This window comes from Myotis davidii, unplaced genomic scaffold (genome assembly GCF_000327345.1).
Source record: "Myotis davidii unplaced genomic scaffold, ASM32734v1 scaffold555, whole genome shotgun sequence".
Taxonomy (NCBI): domain Eukaryota; kingdom Metazoa; phylum Chordata; class Mammalia; order Chiroptera; family Vespertilionidae; genus Myotis; species Myotis davidii.
Genome location: NW_006286315.1, coordinates 1,433,761 through 1,446,600, shown reverse-complemented (window position 1 = coordinate 1,446,600; position 12,840 = coordinate 1,433,761). Strand labels below are relative to the sequence as shown.

Sequence of the window (12,840 nt, the reverse complement as noted above, 5' to 3'; positions counted from 1 at the left end):
CACTGAGCCAAACCGGGTAGGGCATGCCTCAGTTTCTTTGTCCATAAAATGGGACAGTAACAGCACCCACCTCATGGGCATTCTAAGGATTAAACAAGTTGCCATGTGTTTATAACAGCCTCTGGCCGTGGTGTTAGCACCTCCCATCAGGGTCTGACTGACATGCTCCGTGTTTTGAGGGGGATTTGAAGAGCATTGTTCTCCATTTTCCTCAGAAGGGCTGCCCACTCAGCCTTTGCCTTCTTATCAGAGGCTCCCCTCCTCCTCAGGAACTCTGCTTTCTCTGTCTCAGGCCTTGGAATGCAGTTTAAGGATGAAGAGGACACACAGATGAAAACAGAATGGGACCGAGTGCTGTCGGCTCGGTGCAGGGGTCCCAGCTCCCCATTCCTAGGTCACAAACCGGCCCCCGTCAGGGGGTTGACCAAATCTGAGCAACTTCTGGAAAGAGGGGGGCCCTCCAGGGTGGCAAAGCCATACATGTGCCCCGAATGCGGCAAAGGCTTTAGCAAGACGTCCCACTTGACCAAGCACCAGCGCATCCACACGGGCGAGCGGCCGTACCAGTGTCCGGTGTGTGGGAAGGGCTTCAGCGACCGCTCCAACTTCAGCACCCACCAGCGGGTCCACACGGGCGAGAAGCCCTACCAGTGTGCCGAGTGTGGGAAGCGCTTCAGCCAGAGCTCCAGCCTGGTCATCCACCGCCGGACACATACCGGGGAGCGGCCCTACGTGTGTGCCGAGTGTGGGAAACGCTTCAGCAACAGCTCACACTTCAGCGCCCACCGCAGGACGCACACAGGCGAGAAGCCCTACACATGCCCGGCCTGTGGCCAGGGCTTCTGCCGGGGCACCGACCTCCACAAACACCAGCGGACCCACAATGGGGAGAAGCATCCACATAGCGATACCAAGAGGGTGTAGCCACTACCCAGACCCTCGAGGCTCCAGGAGTTCCCAGGACCAAAGCCTGACTACCATGCTCAGTTCATGAAGCTGCCAGAGTCATTCCCCAGAACCGGAAACGCTGACCTTAAGGCACCTTCACATGGACTCTGCTCCCCTGGGCCTGGTGTGAGGACACAGCAGGGGACATTTCAGGTGGAATGCTGGGCACAGGGCCCGGTGTATTCGGTTCCAGGGCTGCTGCATAAATGACCACACACTGGCCGGCTTACAACAACCGGAATTAATCTGTCCGTCCTGGTGTCTACAGCACTGGTGTCCTCTGGAGGTTCTGGTAGAGAATCCTGTGCCTCTTCCACTTCCCCTGTGGCCCACAGACCGATGATCCTGGGCTTGTGGCAGCATCACTCCGTGGCTGCGTCTGTCGTCACACGGCCTTCTCCCTGTGTCCTCTCCTCTTCTAAGGATATAGTCATTGTATTTACTGGCCTCCCTGAATGACCTCATCTTAACTAATTACATCTACAATGTCCCTATTTCCAAATAAAGTCACATTCTGAGGTTCTGGTTGGACTAGAATTTGAGGGACACTTTCAAAACACTGCAGGGGAAGCTGCAATGGCTACAGTGGCTTATGGAATTACATACCCCAGCCTTCCCCTCCAACCTTGCTACACTTTCTAAATGTAGGTGGTGGGGGTTTTTCTTACATTCCAGTGGTGTCAACGAGGAAGTGGGGTGCCTGACTGGGTGGCTTAGAAGTGGTTGAGCATTGACCTATGAACCAGGAGGCCTCGGTTCGATTCCTGGTCAGGGCACATGCCCAGGTGTGGGCTCAGTCCCCTGGTAGGGGTCATGCAGGAGGCAGCCGATCGATGATTCTCATTTATGTTTCTCTCCCCCTCTCCCTTTCTGAAATCAATAAAAATAAATTTTTAAAAAGGGAGATGGGGGTGATTTGGGTGTTACCTTTGAAGATCCAGTTTCGTAGGATGGATGCCTGACTCCATCTCCAGACCTCCCCAACCCATGAGGAAGCCTGGGGATTTGACTGGCCCTGCCATCCTCCCAGGGTAAGGGTCCAGGGCTGCCTCTGCGCCAGCCCCAAGTGGCCGTGTTCCAGGATACAGGCCAGTCTTGGTTGCCCTACTTTGTCTGAGGCAGGCATGCCTCTTTATATCCACGGTCTCATGAGTGGCTGAGGGAAGAGGTATAGAGTCCTTGTCCAGTTTAGTCATCTCTGGAGTCATAGGGCAGCTGCTGAAGTCACTGGTTCTAGAATATTTTATCCAGAAGTGTGACTGTTCCTTATTACTGGGTGGCGTTGGCTCTCATGCTAGTTCTTGATGCTCCACTGTTTTGTCACTTAATTGCTGTATACATTTTCACCTTTCTACACAACCCAGGTTCCAGGGCGTATGACAGTTCTCCCTTAATAAATTGTCAGTCCTCCTCCCAGCCCCATTGTGCTCTGTCCTGCATATTCGCTGGAGAATGGGGTCGCCTAGTTTAAAGATGGTTTTTACCTTCTAGGCCAGCTTCCAGAGCTCTCGTAGGACACGTATACCCAGCCAGATCCAGCTGGTCCAACACTGCCGACAACCCGCCCCCACATACACACAGCCAAGAGCCCCAGCTCACTTCTCTCAGGCCCCGCCTGGTGCCGGAGGAGGCTGTCCTCTTCCTGGTCTGATAGATGGGCCCATCACGTGCCTGTCCATGATATGGAACATGCAGTGCTATGATGTAGGACCTTTCATTAGTCTTTTATAGATGGGGAAACTGAAGCCATGAGACCTCTAAGAATCTTATCCAAGTGGTGGAACAGGCTTTCAATCCAGGTGTAAACTCCCACAGCCTCATCCAGCTTGCTTTGACAGAATAATTCAAAGTTGAACTTGGAACAAAGTTTCTTTTCTATTACTGTGAAACACCCTAAATGAACTTACTGGCATTAAAAGGGGTAGAGATGGGGGAAATGGGGTTAAAGGAAAAAAAATGGCCTTTGCTCTTGACAGCTAGGCTGGCAGCACAGGTGGAGGTGTGTAGCACTGAGGCTGCCCTGTCCTGTGTGTGCCCCAGAACTGAGGGTGTGGGGCCTCCACAGGTGGGACAGGGCTTGGGGACCCCAGGCAACAGCAACCTGCCACCTTTTCTGCAGGAACGTCTCCTTGGGGGTTCCTATGGCCTTGTGGAAGCCCCTGTTGCATCTGGCTTCTAATGAAAATGCCCTTCATTGTTGTGAGTGGGGGCTGGTTGTGGGAACCCTGTGGCCAGATAGTAGTGTCTGTGGCCCTGATCGTGACTTCCTGTGGCTGGCTGAGGCCCTGCAGGGCCTGTCTTGCGTGGTGCAGAGCTAAATGGGAAGAGACCCTTGCCCACCCTCAGCAGATGGCAGCCAACTGTGACCCTAGCTGAGTGCTGGAACATGCACCCAAATGCCAAGGACCCTGCTGGACCACCCCAGTCCACAGCATGGGAAGACCCCAGATGACTTTCCTGCTCTACCCATGGGCAGGCGAGGAGTGGGGTGGGAGACTGACGAGCAAAATCTTAGAAACAAGTTGGGGAGGGAATAGAGGTGCCATGTATCAGGGCTTCAGCCTGTTATGAAGGGACTATGAAAATGAGGGTGGGGGGTGGAGGATAATGCTTGCAAAGAAACAGGGTGAGAGACTCGGGAGTTCCTCAGCTCTTGCTGGCTCTCCACAAGGATACCTTAGGAAATGAGGACAGTTTTGGGTGTTGGAGCATTCAATATTCTCTCTGTATTTAAAGGCCAACTTCACCTTTAGTTTGGAATAACCGTAGAACCTCTATGTGCCTTTGTGTCTTAAAGAAAAAAGAGAAATCTCAAAAGTTCATTTAGTGTGTGTGTGGTGTGGTAAGTACACAAACTAGCGAGTATCCAGGGACCCAGAAAATCAGGCTAAATTCTCTTTCAAGACCCTTTCCACCCTGAAAGTCTGTAAGTATGTTTTTACAGTTTTTAAAAGGACCTTGTATGATGAAAATAACAGATGTACATCAATGGAAAAGATACAGAAATGGACAAAGATGTATAGGCTCGCAGCTCATCAGAACAAAACCATTGTCTTCATGGGCTTTCCTTCCAGGTCCTCTCAGAGGAGTAGGGTCACCTGAGTTGTCTTCATGCTGTACAGTGTATAAGTTCGTGCTGGGATCTCTGCTGTAAATGCATTAAAATGTTCTGACCAAATTCTAACAGAGAGCTAGGTGACGGGTCCAGTCTGAGAGGCCCTGCACTGCAAAAACACCTGCTAACGGAAACGGGAGAGTGAAGGGACCATCAGACCTGGGTGTGTTGACTGAGTCAACCCATCCCAATAACCTCCCCAGATCCAGTCCCAGAGGCATTTACAGTTGGCCCAGAGGAGATACCAGGGCCTCTGACTATCCCTGGCCCAAGAGGGTCCCCGAGGGCCCCAGGACTTCCTCCTGAGTGTCTGGCCAGGGCATTGTGCCTGCCTCAGAGTGTTACAGGTTGCTTCCTTCCAGCCCCAGATCCAGCTGGATCTTCAGGAGCCTTCTTGCTCCTAGGAACCTTGTTGGCAGGCCACTGGGGCTGAGCCATCCCCTTCCGAAAGGCCCTGAGCTGCTGGAGAAGCTGGCTTTTCCCAGTACAGTCCCTGTAACACAGAGAACCACCTCAGTCAATGCCAAGTGGAGGCCAAACCTCCCAATGCTTCGCCACTGAAACGGCACACACAAAGCCAGTGCTTCCAGGAGCATTTCCCTTGTTCTCAAGATGTAAATAAATGATTGCAGCTTCCCGCCCTTGAGAGTCACAATTCATGTCATCGTGTTAAACATGTCTGGGATGAAGCCCATGTGACCTTTCTCAACCCAAATTTTCTTCCCTCTTTTTTCCTATAATGCTTGATCATGGACCAGAGTATGGGAAAAGTTGCATTAGACTGACATTCTCAAAGGATAGGATCAGCAAGCTTTCCAGTTCCAAAAATGGACACTGCTACAGCATGATTGTAACTCGCCAGTGACAACAATGTCCCTCCCGCCCCACAAGGAGACTTGCCCCACAACCCCCACTCCCCCGCCCGAAGGAGACTTGCGCCTTCTCTAAATTTGACATTTCACATCTTAATTCACCCAGGCCTTTTATCACTTTACTCTGTACTTTCTCTTCACTTCCACTGCCATCACCAACTGGGGGCGAAATCAACTTGGGGAGCTGTCTTTCAGAGCAGCTAAGGCATCCTTGGTGATGACTGGGAACAACAGCCAGGCTGAGATGGTACTGGGTCCCAGGTGGGCTCCCAAGACTACCCTCTCCACCTCCCCAGACCCCCCCACACCCTCATGTGCGGGCTTGGGTGCAAAACATAGAGCTGAAAGCACAAACATTAAATGTGCCAGGCCAAGGGCTTGTGCGGAAGCAACAGGGAGCAGCCCCAGGCAGCAGGAGCCCGTAGTGGTTACCATAGCCCCCCTGGGCCTTGCCAGTCTCTCCGAGCAGCTGTCTCCTCTTCCCCTGCCTCCTCGCTGTCAGAAGAGCTGGAGCTGGAGCTGGAGCCGGAGCTGAAGCTGGGGCAGAGGAAACGAGGGTTTGCTAGATGTGTCCCAATCCACCCTGACCAGGCCAGGCTCCTACCAGGACTTGGAGTGTCCAGGCCTCCCTGGTAACCCAAGGCAGGAGGATGGGCAGGCCAGCCAAAGCCCAACCAACCCAAACCAAAGGGCCACTGGGCTTCCTGCCAGGTGGTAGAGGGAAGCACCCCAGGGCGATGTACCCCGCCTAGACTGTTTGCTTAGACCTAGAAAGATTGCTGTCTGCCTCTGCTTCCTCCCTCTCTGCTGGGAGAACCTCCTGAGGACCATGTGGGACTGTTGGCTCCTGTCTAAGAGCACTTAGCTGAGCGGTGCTCCCAGGACATGCCCATGCCCACATCTTCCCATCCCTCGAAGGCTCTGTTCCCCTCCAGGCCAATGTGTCATCCACAAAGCAGTGGGTTTGCTGCAGGATTGTCATTGCTCTCTGTACCTTTCCAATGCCCCCTGGTCTGATGGCTCTGTGGGCCTCAGATCGAGGAAGATGGTGGGAGGCTCCGCTGGGTTCCTTTGCCGACGCTGACTCAGCTCCACCAAAGCACATCTGAGATGAGAAGAGCAGGGGTGCTGAGTCACTTCTCAGTGATTACAGGGGACCTGTTGCTAGGCTACTGGCTGCCACTGACTGAGCGCCTACTGTGTGTGGGGCACTGAGGAGGACCTATCAATGAATTATTTTACTCTTCAGAACAACCCTTAAGATTTAGGCCTGTGCCATCCAATAGATCTTTTTGTGATGATTGAAATATATCTGTGCTTTCCATTGAGGTAGCCACTTGCTGCAATTTACATTTAGGCTAACTAAAATTAAATTAATACAATAAAATTAAAAATTCAGTTTCCCAGTTGCCCAGGCCATATTTCAAGGGCTCAGTAACCACATGTGGCCAGTGGCTACAATTGAACAGTGCAGGTCTAGACATTTCTGTTGACACTTTGGATTGCCAGGGACAGAAACCACTCCAACTAACTCAAGGAAAAAGGGAATCATTGGCTCTCAGATTCTTAAAACGAGTGGAACAACCCAAGTGTGGGAAGGGCAGGGATACCACTGGGCCCTGTCCCAAATCTCTGCTCCTCTCCACTCCGCAGCTTCAGTGTTTTTCACCACAACTGGCCTTTCTCCTCCCTCTCACCTCTACCCAGATACCGGGGTAAAAATTCCCAAGGAAAGGCTCTAATTGGCCTGGTTGGGGTCAGCTATTCAGGGCTGGCTAATTAACAGAGGCCAGAAGACCAGGACCCTATGCCCCTGGAAGACCATGTGGATGGTGAAGGGAGGGTTTCCATGGGGTGGGGGAAAGAGAGGTGCTTTGGGGCTTGAGTCCCAGCTTTGCTACATATGACCTGGGTAAGTCAATATCTCTAAGCCTCAGTTTCTCCATCTATGAAATGGAGATCATAGTAGCACCTACTTGATCAGATTTTTTTAGATGAAATGAGAAATATGCATCAAGTGCCCCATCCACAATAGGCTGCCAGGCTGGGGCCAGTTGTAAAGAGGACAGGGCCATGACTGGCAAGAAGTCCCACCTGCTTCTGGCCTCCAGCTGCTCATTGTCCGGGCGCATGTCTGCAGGCACCTTCCAGGCAGAGGAAGAGGCTCTGAATTGCTTGGCACATAGGAGGGTGAGCTGTTCCATGAGCCTGTCCTGGGCGCTGGGCTCGGCATGATCTGACCAGAGAGTAAGGGAGGCTGACTAACGGGGACTTGGTCACTGACTTACAGATGCCTGACCCCTCATGTGGACGAACCTCCAGCTTGTACATGGAGAAGTGAGGGGGCCTGGGAGGCCCTGCCCCACCCCTTTGGTATCCCACATCCACTCAGGAGGGCTGGGGGAGACAACTTCAGGAGCAGAGAGACAACTCATTGGGGTGACTTCTTAACACTTTATCCCACTCCCTAGTTCCACTTGTGTTCACTTTAAAAAAATAGCAATTGGATTATCCTCTGTAGATTTTTTCGATGAATATATTACATCTTTCCAAGTTAGTGTATACAGACTAACACTGCAGATTGTTCTGTGGTTTAACAGATTTAGCTAGACTCCTATTGAATATGACACTAAATATGGGTTGCTTTCAATTTTCACAATTGTAAACAAACTGCAACAGAGATGAACATGCTTGAATACATATCTTTACCCACCTATGTGAGTATGTGCTGGATAGACTTTAGAAGTGGAATAGCTTGATCAAAGGCTTATATGCCTTTTAAATAGAAAATATTCTGCCACATTGTCCTCAAAAAAGGGATACTAATTACAGCCCCCACTCTCACCCCACCTTATAGGGTTTCTCCACAGCCTGCTAACAGGGGCTAAATTACAAACAAAACCTTGTTAAAAACAGCACAGGGTTATTAGCCCCAGAAGAGCATTCACTCTGAACTGGAGGCCTAACTGAATGTTCTGGTTTCTTTGCCTCAGACCTTCCTCCACTCACCTTTACGGGCCAGGCCTCGAGGGGATGGGGAGCTTTTGTTTTATTTACAGAACTAGAGGCCCAGTGCACAAATATTTGTGCACTCGGGGGTCCCTCAGCCCGGCCTGCGCACTCTCGCAGTCTTTTGTTTTATTTACAGAACTAGAGGCCCAGTGCACAAATATTGGTGCACTCGGGGGTCCCTCAGCCCGGCCTGCGCACTCTCGCAGTCTGGGACCCCTCAAAGGATGTCTACCTGCCAGCTTAGGCCCGATCCCCAGGGGCCTAAGCTGGCAGTCAGACATCCCTCTGGCAGCCTGGGAGCCCTCGGGGAATGCCAGCTGCACTTAGGCCCGCTCCCCTGCAGCTGCCTCTGTGGAAGGGAGGGCACCGGGACCGCCATGGCTGGCCGGGCAGCGCAGGCTTGCTGACCTCCCACCATCTGATCTAATTAGCATATTAGCTCTTAGAATTGCCCACAGCAAGGCCACAAGTGCACTGACAGTAATCAACATCCCTGGTTTTCTTTTGTAAACAGGGAGGCAGTAGAAGCAGGATTGTGTTTAGAAGCTGGCTGAAGAAGTGCCAAAGGCAGGATTACTTTCCACCCAGAAGGAAAGAGAGGGAGGCTTCAGGTGGTGGGTAAAAGGAAAAGGTGAAAGTCAAGGGCAGGGACTACTTCTGAAGGGCTCTCTCTCGTATCCCCAGGGCCTGGTCTATGCCTGGCACATAGCAGGCAGTCACATATAGTGAATGAATGAGTGAATGAGTGAGTGAATAAATGAAGTCTTTCAAGGACTGGCACGTGAATGTTCAAGACAGTGAGGGTTGAGCAGCAGAGAGGACATGGTGGGCTTCAAGGCTGGCTGTATCCAGCCCATGAACCTATTTTATTGAGAGGCCCTGGAAGGAGCTGCTGTGGAGATGCCCTTGGGCCCTGGTGTTTAACGTCAGACCTGGGCCCTGGAAGTGATCAGCTGCCCACCACACTCCTCTAGGTGCTCCATCTCCCCGGTCGTCTTCTTGTCCAGCCAGACTCTGAAGGATGTGATCCAAATCCCACTCTTCAAGTGGCTGAAATGATTTAAAGTGGAGATTATTACAAGGCTGCCGCAGGGTGCCGGGAGCAACAGAGGCTGGCGTGGGATGTCCTGGAGTAGGAATCAGGACTTGGAGGCATGCCCACATTTGCAGATGGGCCTTACTCATCCACCCTGTGTGGGCTGCAGAGTGAACCGCCAGGAATCTGCACCTCTTTCCTGTGCCTTTTCGGTTAATACTTCTGTGTCTGGCACAAAGGTATACTTTGACCTGGAGAAAACCTGGTGTCTTTTTAACACTTTGTAGGTTCGTACAGGTTTAAAACATTGGAAGGTTAAAAGGTTTTGCTCTTAAGAAACAGACTGTGCCCAGCCAGCGTTGCTCAGTGAACCAGGAGGTCATGGTTCAATTCCCGGTCTGGGCACACGCCTGTGTTGTGGGCTCAGTCCCCAGTGTGGAGTGTGCAAAAGGCAGCCAATCAATGATTCTCTCTCATCATTGATGTTCCTATCTCTCTCTCATTCCCTTCCTTTCTGAAATCAATAGAAAATATATTTAAAAAAAGAAAAGAAACAGATAATTTCAGGCAGGTGCTGAAAACTGGATGCTGTGGGGGCAGAGTTGGTGTGATCAGAGGAGGGAAATTAATCAGGAATGAATGTTTCTTATGTATGACCTTGCTACCCCTTGCAGCCCTGTAGGTGAATGAAAATAAAAGTCTCTCTCAGTGAACTGAAAGAATGGAATTGATAAGAATGGAATTTGTGAAAATGACCTCCATGAACACCTTGATGACATGGTTCCCTAAGTTGTTAAAAAAAATTGTCCAAATTTGTAAATAAAGCAAAATAGAGAATTGCATGACCTTTCAATGTCATGCTGGAGCTTTTCTAAGAAGCTCACCTTCCTAGGGGAGGTTGGTTTGCACAACTGATCAGGGCCCACCCGTTTTACCACTTTGTAAAACTGAGAAAGTGCAATGGTACAGTAGAGAAGATAGCCCCAAAGGTATCAGTTCGGTTGCCGGGTAGGATGTTGACTGATTTTACACTTAATGTAGCAATTTTATCTCAGCATTCAATTCTTTTCTTCCAATGCCTTACAAAATCCTAGTCTCTCATAATCTCTTTAAACTGCTTTTGCCATCCTGCTGGTTCCCTCATTCATGAGCAAAATCCAGTGTTAACAGGTATTCACCATTTGTATGAGAATGGGAGCTTTAATGTTTGAGAATTATGCTTTGACAGAATCTGTTCTCTATTTTTTAAATTATTTTATTACTTATCTGTTTGTTTTTCTTTCTTTTTTAAAAAAATATATTTTTATTGTGCAACCAAGGTACGTGCTCTTGACTGGAATCGAACCCGGGACACTTTGGTCCGCAGGCTGATGCTCTATCCACTGAGCCAAACCAGCTAGGGCTCTGTTTGTTTTTCAACATCATTTTTAAAAATCCTCACCTGAGGGTATTTTTCCATTGATTTTTAGAGAGAGTGGAAGAGAAAGGGAAATATCAATGTGAGAGAAACATCGATTGGTTGCCTCTTGCATGTGCCCTGCAGCCTGCATCTGAGGTACATGCCCTTGACTGGAATCGAACCCGGGACTCTTCAGTCCACAGGCTGACGCTACACTCTATCCACTGAGCCAAACTGGCTGGGGCTCTGTTCTCTATGTTATATGCAGTTGTGTGTCTTTATAAACATGCTTGGGATTTTAAGAAGGCTGGAGTCTCCTTACTCTTCCTTGTTTTTGTTAACTCTACCTGAGGATGGTTTGTCTGCCAGCACGGCACAAAACCTGAGACAGGTATGACAGCCTGTCTGCCAGTGGTCAGGGGACCATGGGCCTAAGGTCGCTGCTGTAGAATGAATATTGGTGCCCCTCCCAAATTGATATGTTAAAATCCTAACCCCCAAAGTGGGGGTTTGGAGGTGATGCCTTTGGGAGGTGACGAGGTCATGATGGGGGAGCCTCATGAATGGAACTAGTGTCCTCATAAAAGAGCCCCAAATCCCTTCCATCAAGTGAGGACAAAGTGAGAAGAGGGCAGGCCCTTACCAGACACAGAATGTGCCGGTGCCTGGATCTTGGATTTTGTTATAGCAGCTCCTGCAGATTAAGACAGGTGTAATGGGCCAGCCCTCAAGTTGGCCTATGACCACTACAGGTCTAGAGACCACTACAGGTCACACCCTGAGGATGCACAGGGCAAGGGAGCTGCCTACCTCGAGGGAGAGCACTGGCAGGCCTTCCCGGGGCCCCTGTGATGACGTTCCTGGTCTCGGACCTGTGGATGCAGATTCACAGGGTGTCTCCTTCACTTGGCTGTGGTCACTGCAGGTAGGGCCCCTGGCACCCCAGGTGACTTTATGAAGTAAGTCTCTCTCGATCATCTTCCTTCTCTCTTTTCGGAGGGTTCTCCGGTTTGCAGAGTCTGAGCCCTTCTGAACACAGGGGACAGCATTTGGGTCCATCCTCAGGTCTTCTTCTGAGAGACAGAGGGTGGCTTCTCCCTGCGGCCCCCAAGGAGGACTCGGGGATCCTTTGGTGTTGAAAGACATGTCTCCAAGGTCACCTTCCTGCCATGTGGGGGTCTCCTCAGGCATCCTAAGAGAGCTGCTCTCACCACCACTCTCCAAGGGCTGGCCAGGGTCCTTTCCTTCCTTCATCCTGACATTCCATTCACCCCAGGGCTCTGCTGAGAACTCCACAGGTACCACCAGGGGCTATTGAGAAAACAGGTGTCCTCAGTTAGCAGCCTCAAAAACATACTTTAGGGAAGTTTTTTTTAAATTGTGGCATGTCTATAACAAACTTTGTCATGGTAAATATTTTTAAATGTAAAGTTCAGTGGCATTAAATACATTAAATACATTCATAATGCAGTGCAGTCATCACCATTGTCCATTTTCTAAGCTCTTTCATTCTGTACCCCTCCCCCCCAAAAATCCAGAAACTCTATACCTCCACTTGTCTAGCCCTGGTAAACTCTAATCTACGTTCTGTTATAAACTTGTTGTCTATTCTAGATATGTCAATATACACTGTCTGTTCTGTTGTGCCATTTCATTTAGCTCAGTTTCCAAGGTTCATCATGCTGTAGCATGTGTCAGTACTTTATTCCTTTTAGTGGACTGAATAATATTCCACTGTATGGATAGACTACATTTTCTTTATCCATTCATTCACTGATAGACATTTAGACTGTTTCCATTATCTTGCTTATTGTGAATAATGCTGCAATGAATATGGAAATGCAAATTCTCTTCAAAATCTGTTTTTGTTTATAAAAATGTTTTCCTTGATTTTGTTTTTTTAAGAGAGAGGAAGGGAGAGGGATAGAGAGATAGAAACATCGATGAGAGAAAAGAAACATCATGATCAGCTGCCTCCTGCAGGCCCCCTACTGGGGATTGAGCCCAAAACCCAGGCATGTGCTCTGACCGGGAACTGAAATGGCTGGCTAGCTCAGTTGGTTAGCATATTGTCCTGATATGCCAAGGTTGTGGGTTTGATCTCCGGTCTGGGCACTTACAAGAAACAACCAATGAATCCATAAATAAGTAGAACAACAAACTGTTATTTCTCTCTCCCCCACCCCCTCTGTCTCTTTAAAAATCAAGAAAAACAGCCAGGCGTGGCTGTGTTTGAGCGTCGACCTATGAACAACGTTCGATTCCTGGTCATGGCACATGCCCAGGGTTGCGGGCTCAATCCCTGGTGTGGGGCATGCAGGTGGCAGCCGACCAATGATTCTATCTCATCATTGAGGTTCCTATCTCTCTCTCCCTCTCTTTTCCTCTCTGAAATAAATAAATATATATGTGTGTATAAACACACACACACACACACACACAAATAATTTAATTAATT

At 49.8% G+C, this 12,840-nt stretch overlaps 2 protein-coding genes across 2 annotated transcripts in view; one reads left to right on the top strand and one right to left on the bottom strand.

Moving 5' to 3' along the window:
• The window catches only part of ZNF500 (zinc finger protein 500), a 9,981-nt gene extending 8,269 nt beyond the window's left edge, over positions 1–1,712 (top strand). The window contains exon 5 of the mRNA XM_006757905.2: positions 293–1,712. Coding sequence (XP_006757968.1) covers positions 293–924 — 632 coding nt within the window. The 3' untranslated portion in view covers positions 925–1,712. The remainder of the gene's footprint in view (positions 1–292) is intronic.
• Positions 1,713–1,805: 93 nt separating this feature from the next.
• The window catches only part of LOC102775406 (chromosome unknown open reading frame, human C16orf71), a 34,739-nt gene continuing 23,704 nt past the window's right edge, over positions 1,806–12,840 (bottom strand). Inside the window, exons 4-9 of the mRNA XM_015560141.1 lie at positions 11,193–11,693; positions 8,880–8,997; positions 7,030–7,171; positions 5,930–6,040; positions 5,368–5,472; positions 1,806–4,556 (exon numbers count right to left, since the gene is read on the bottom strand). Of these exons, the coding sequence (XP_015415627.1) occupies positions 4,397–4,556; positions 5,368–5,472; positions 5,930–6,040; positions 7,030–7,171; positions 8,880–8,997; positions 11,193–11,693 (1,137 nt within the window). The 3' untranslated portion in view covers positions 1,806–4,396. The remainder of the gene's footprint in view (positions 4,557–5,367; positions 5,473–5,929; positions 6,041–7,029; positions 7,172–8,879; positions 8,998–11,192; positions 11,694–12,840) is intronic.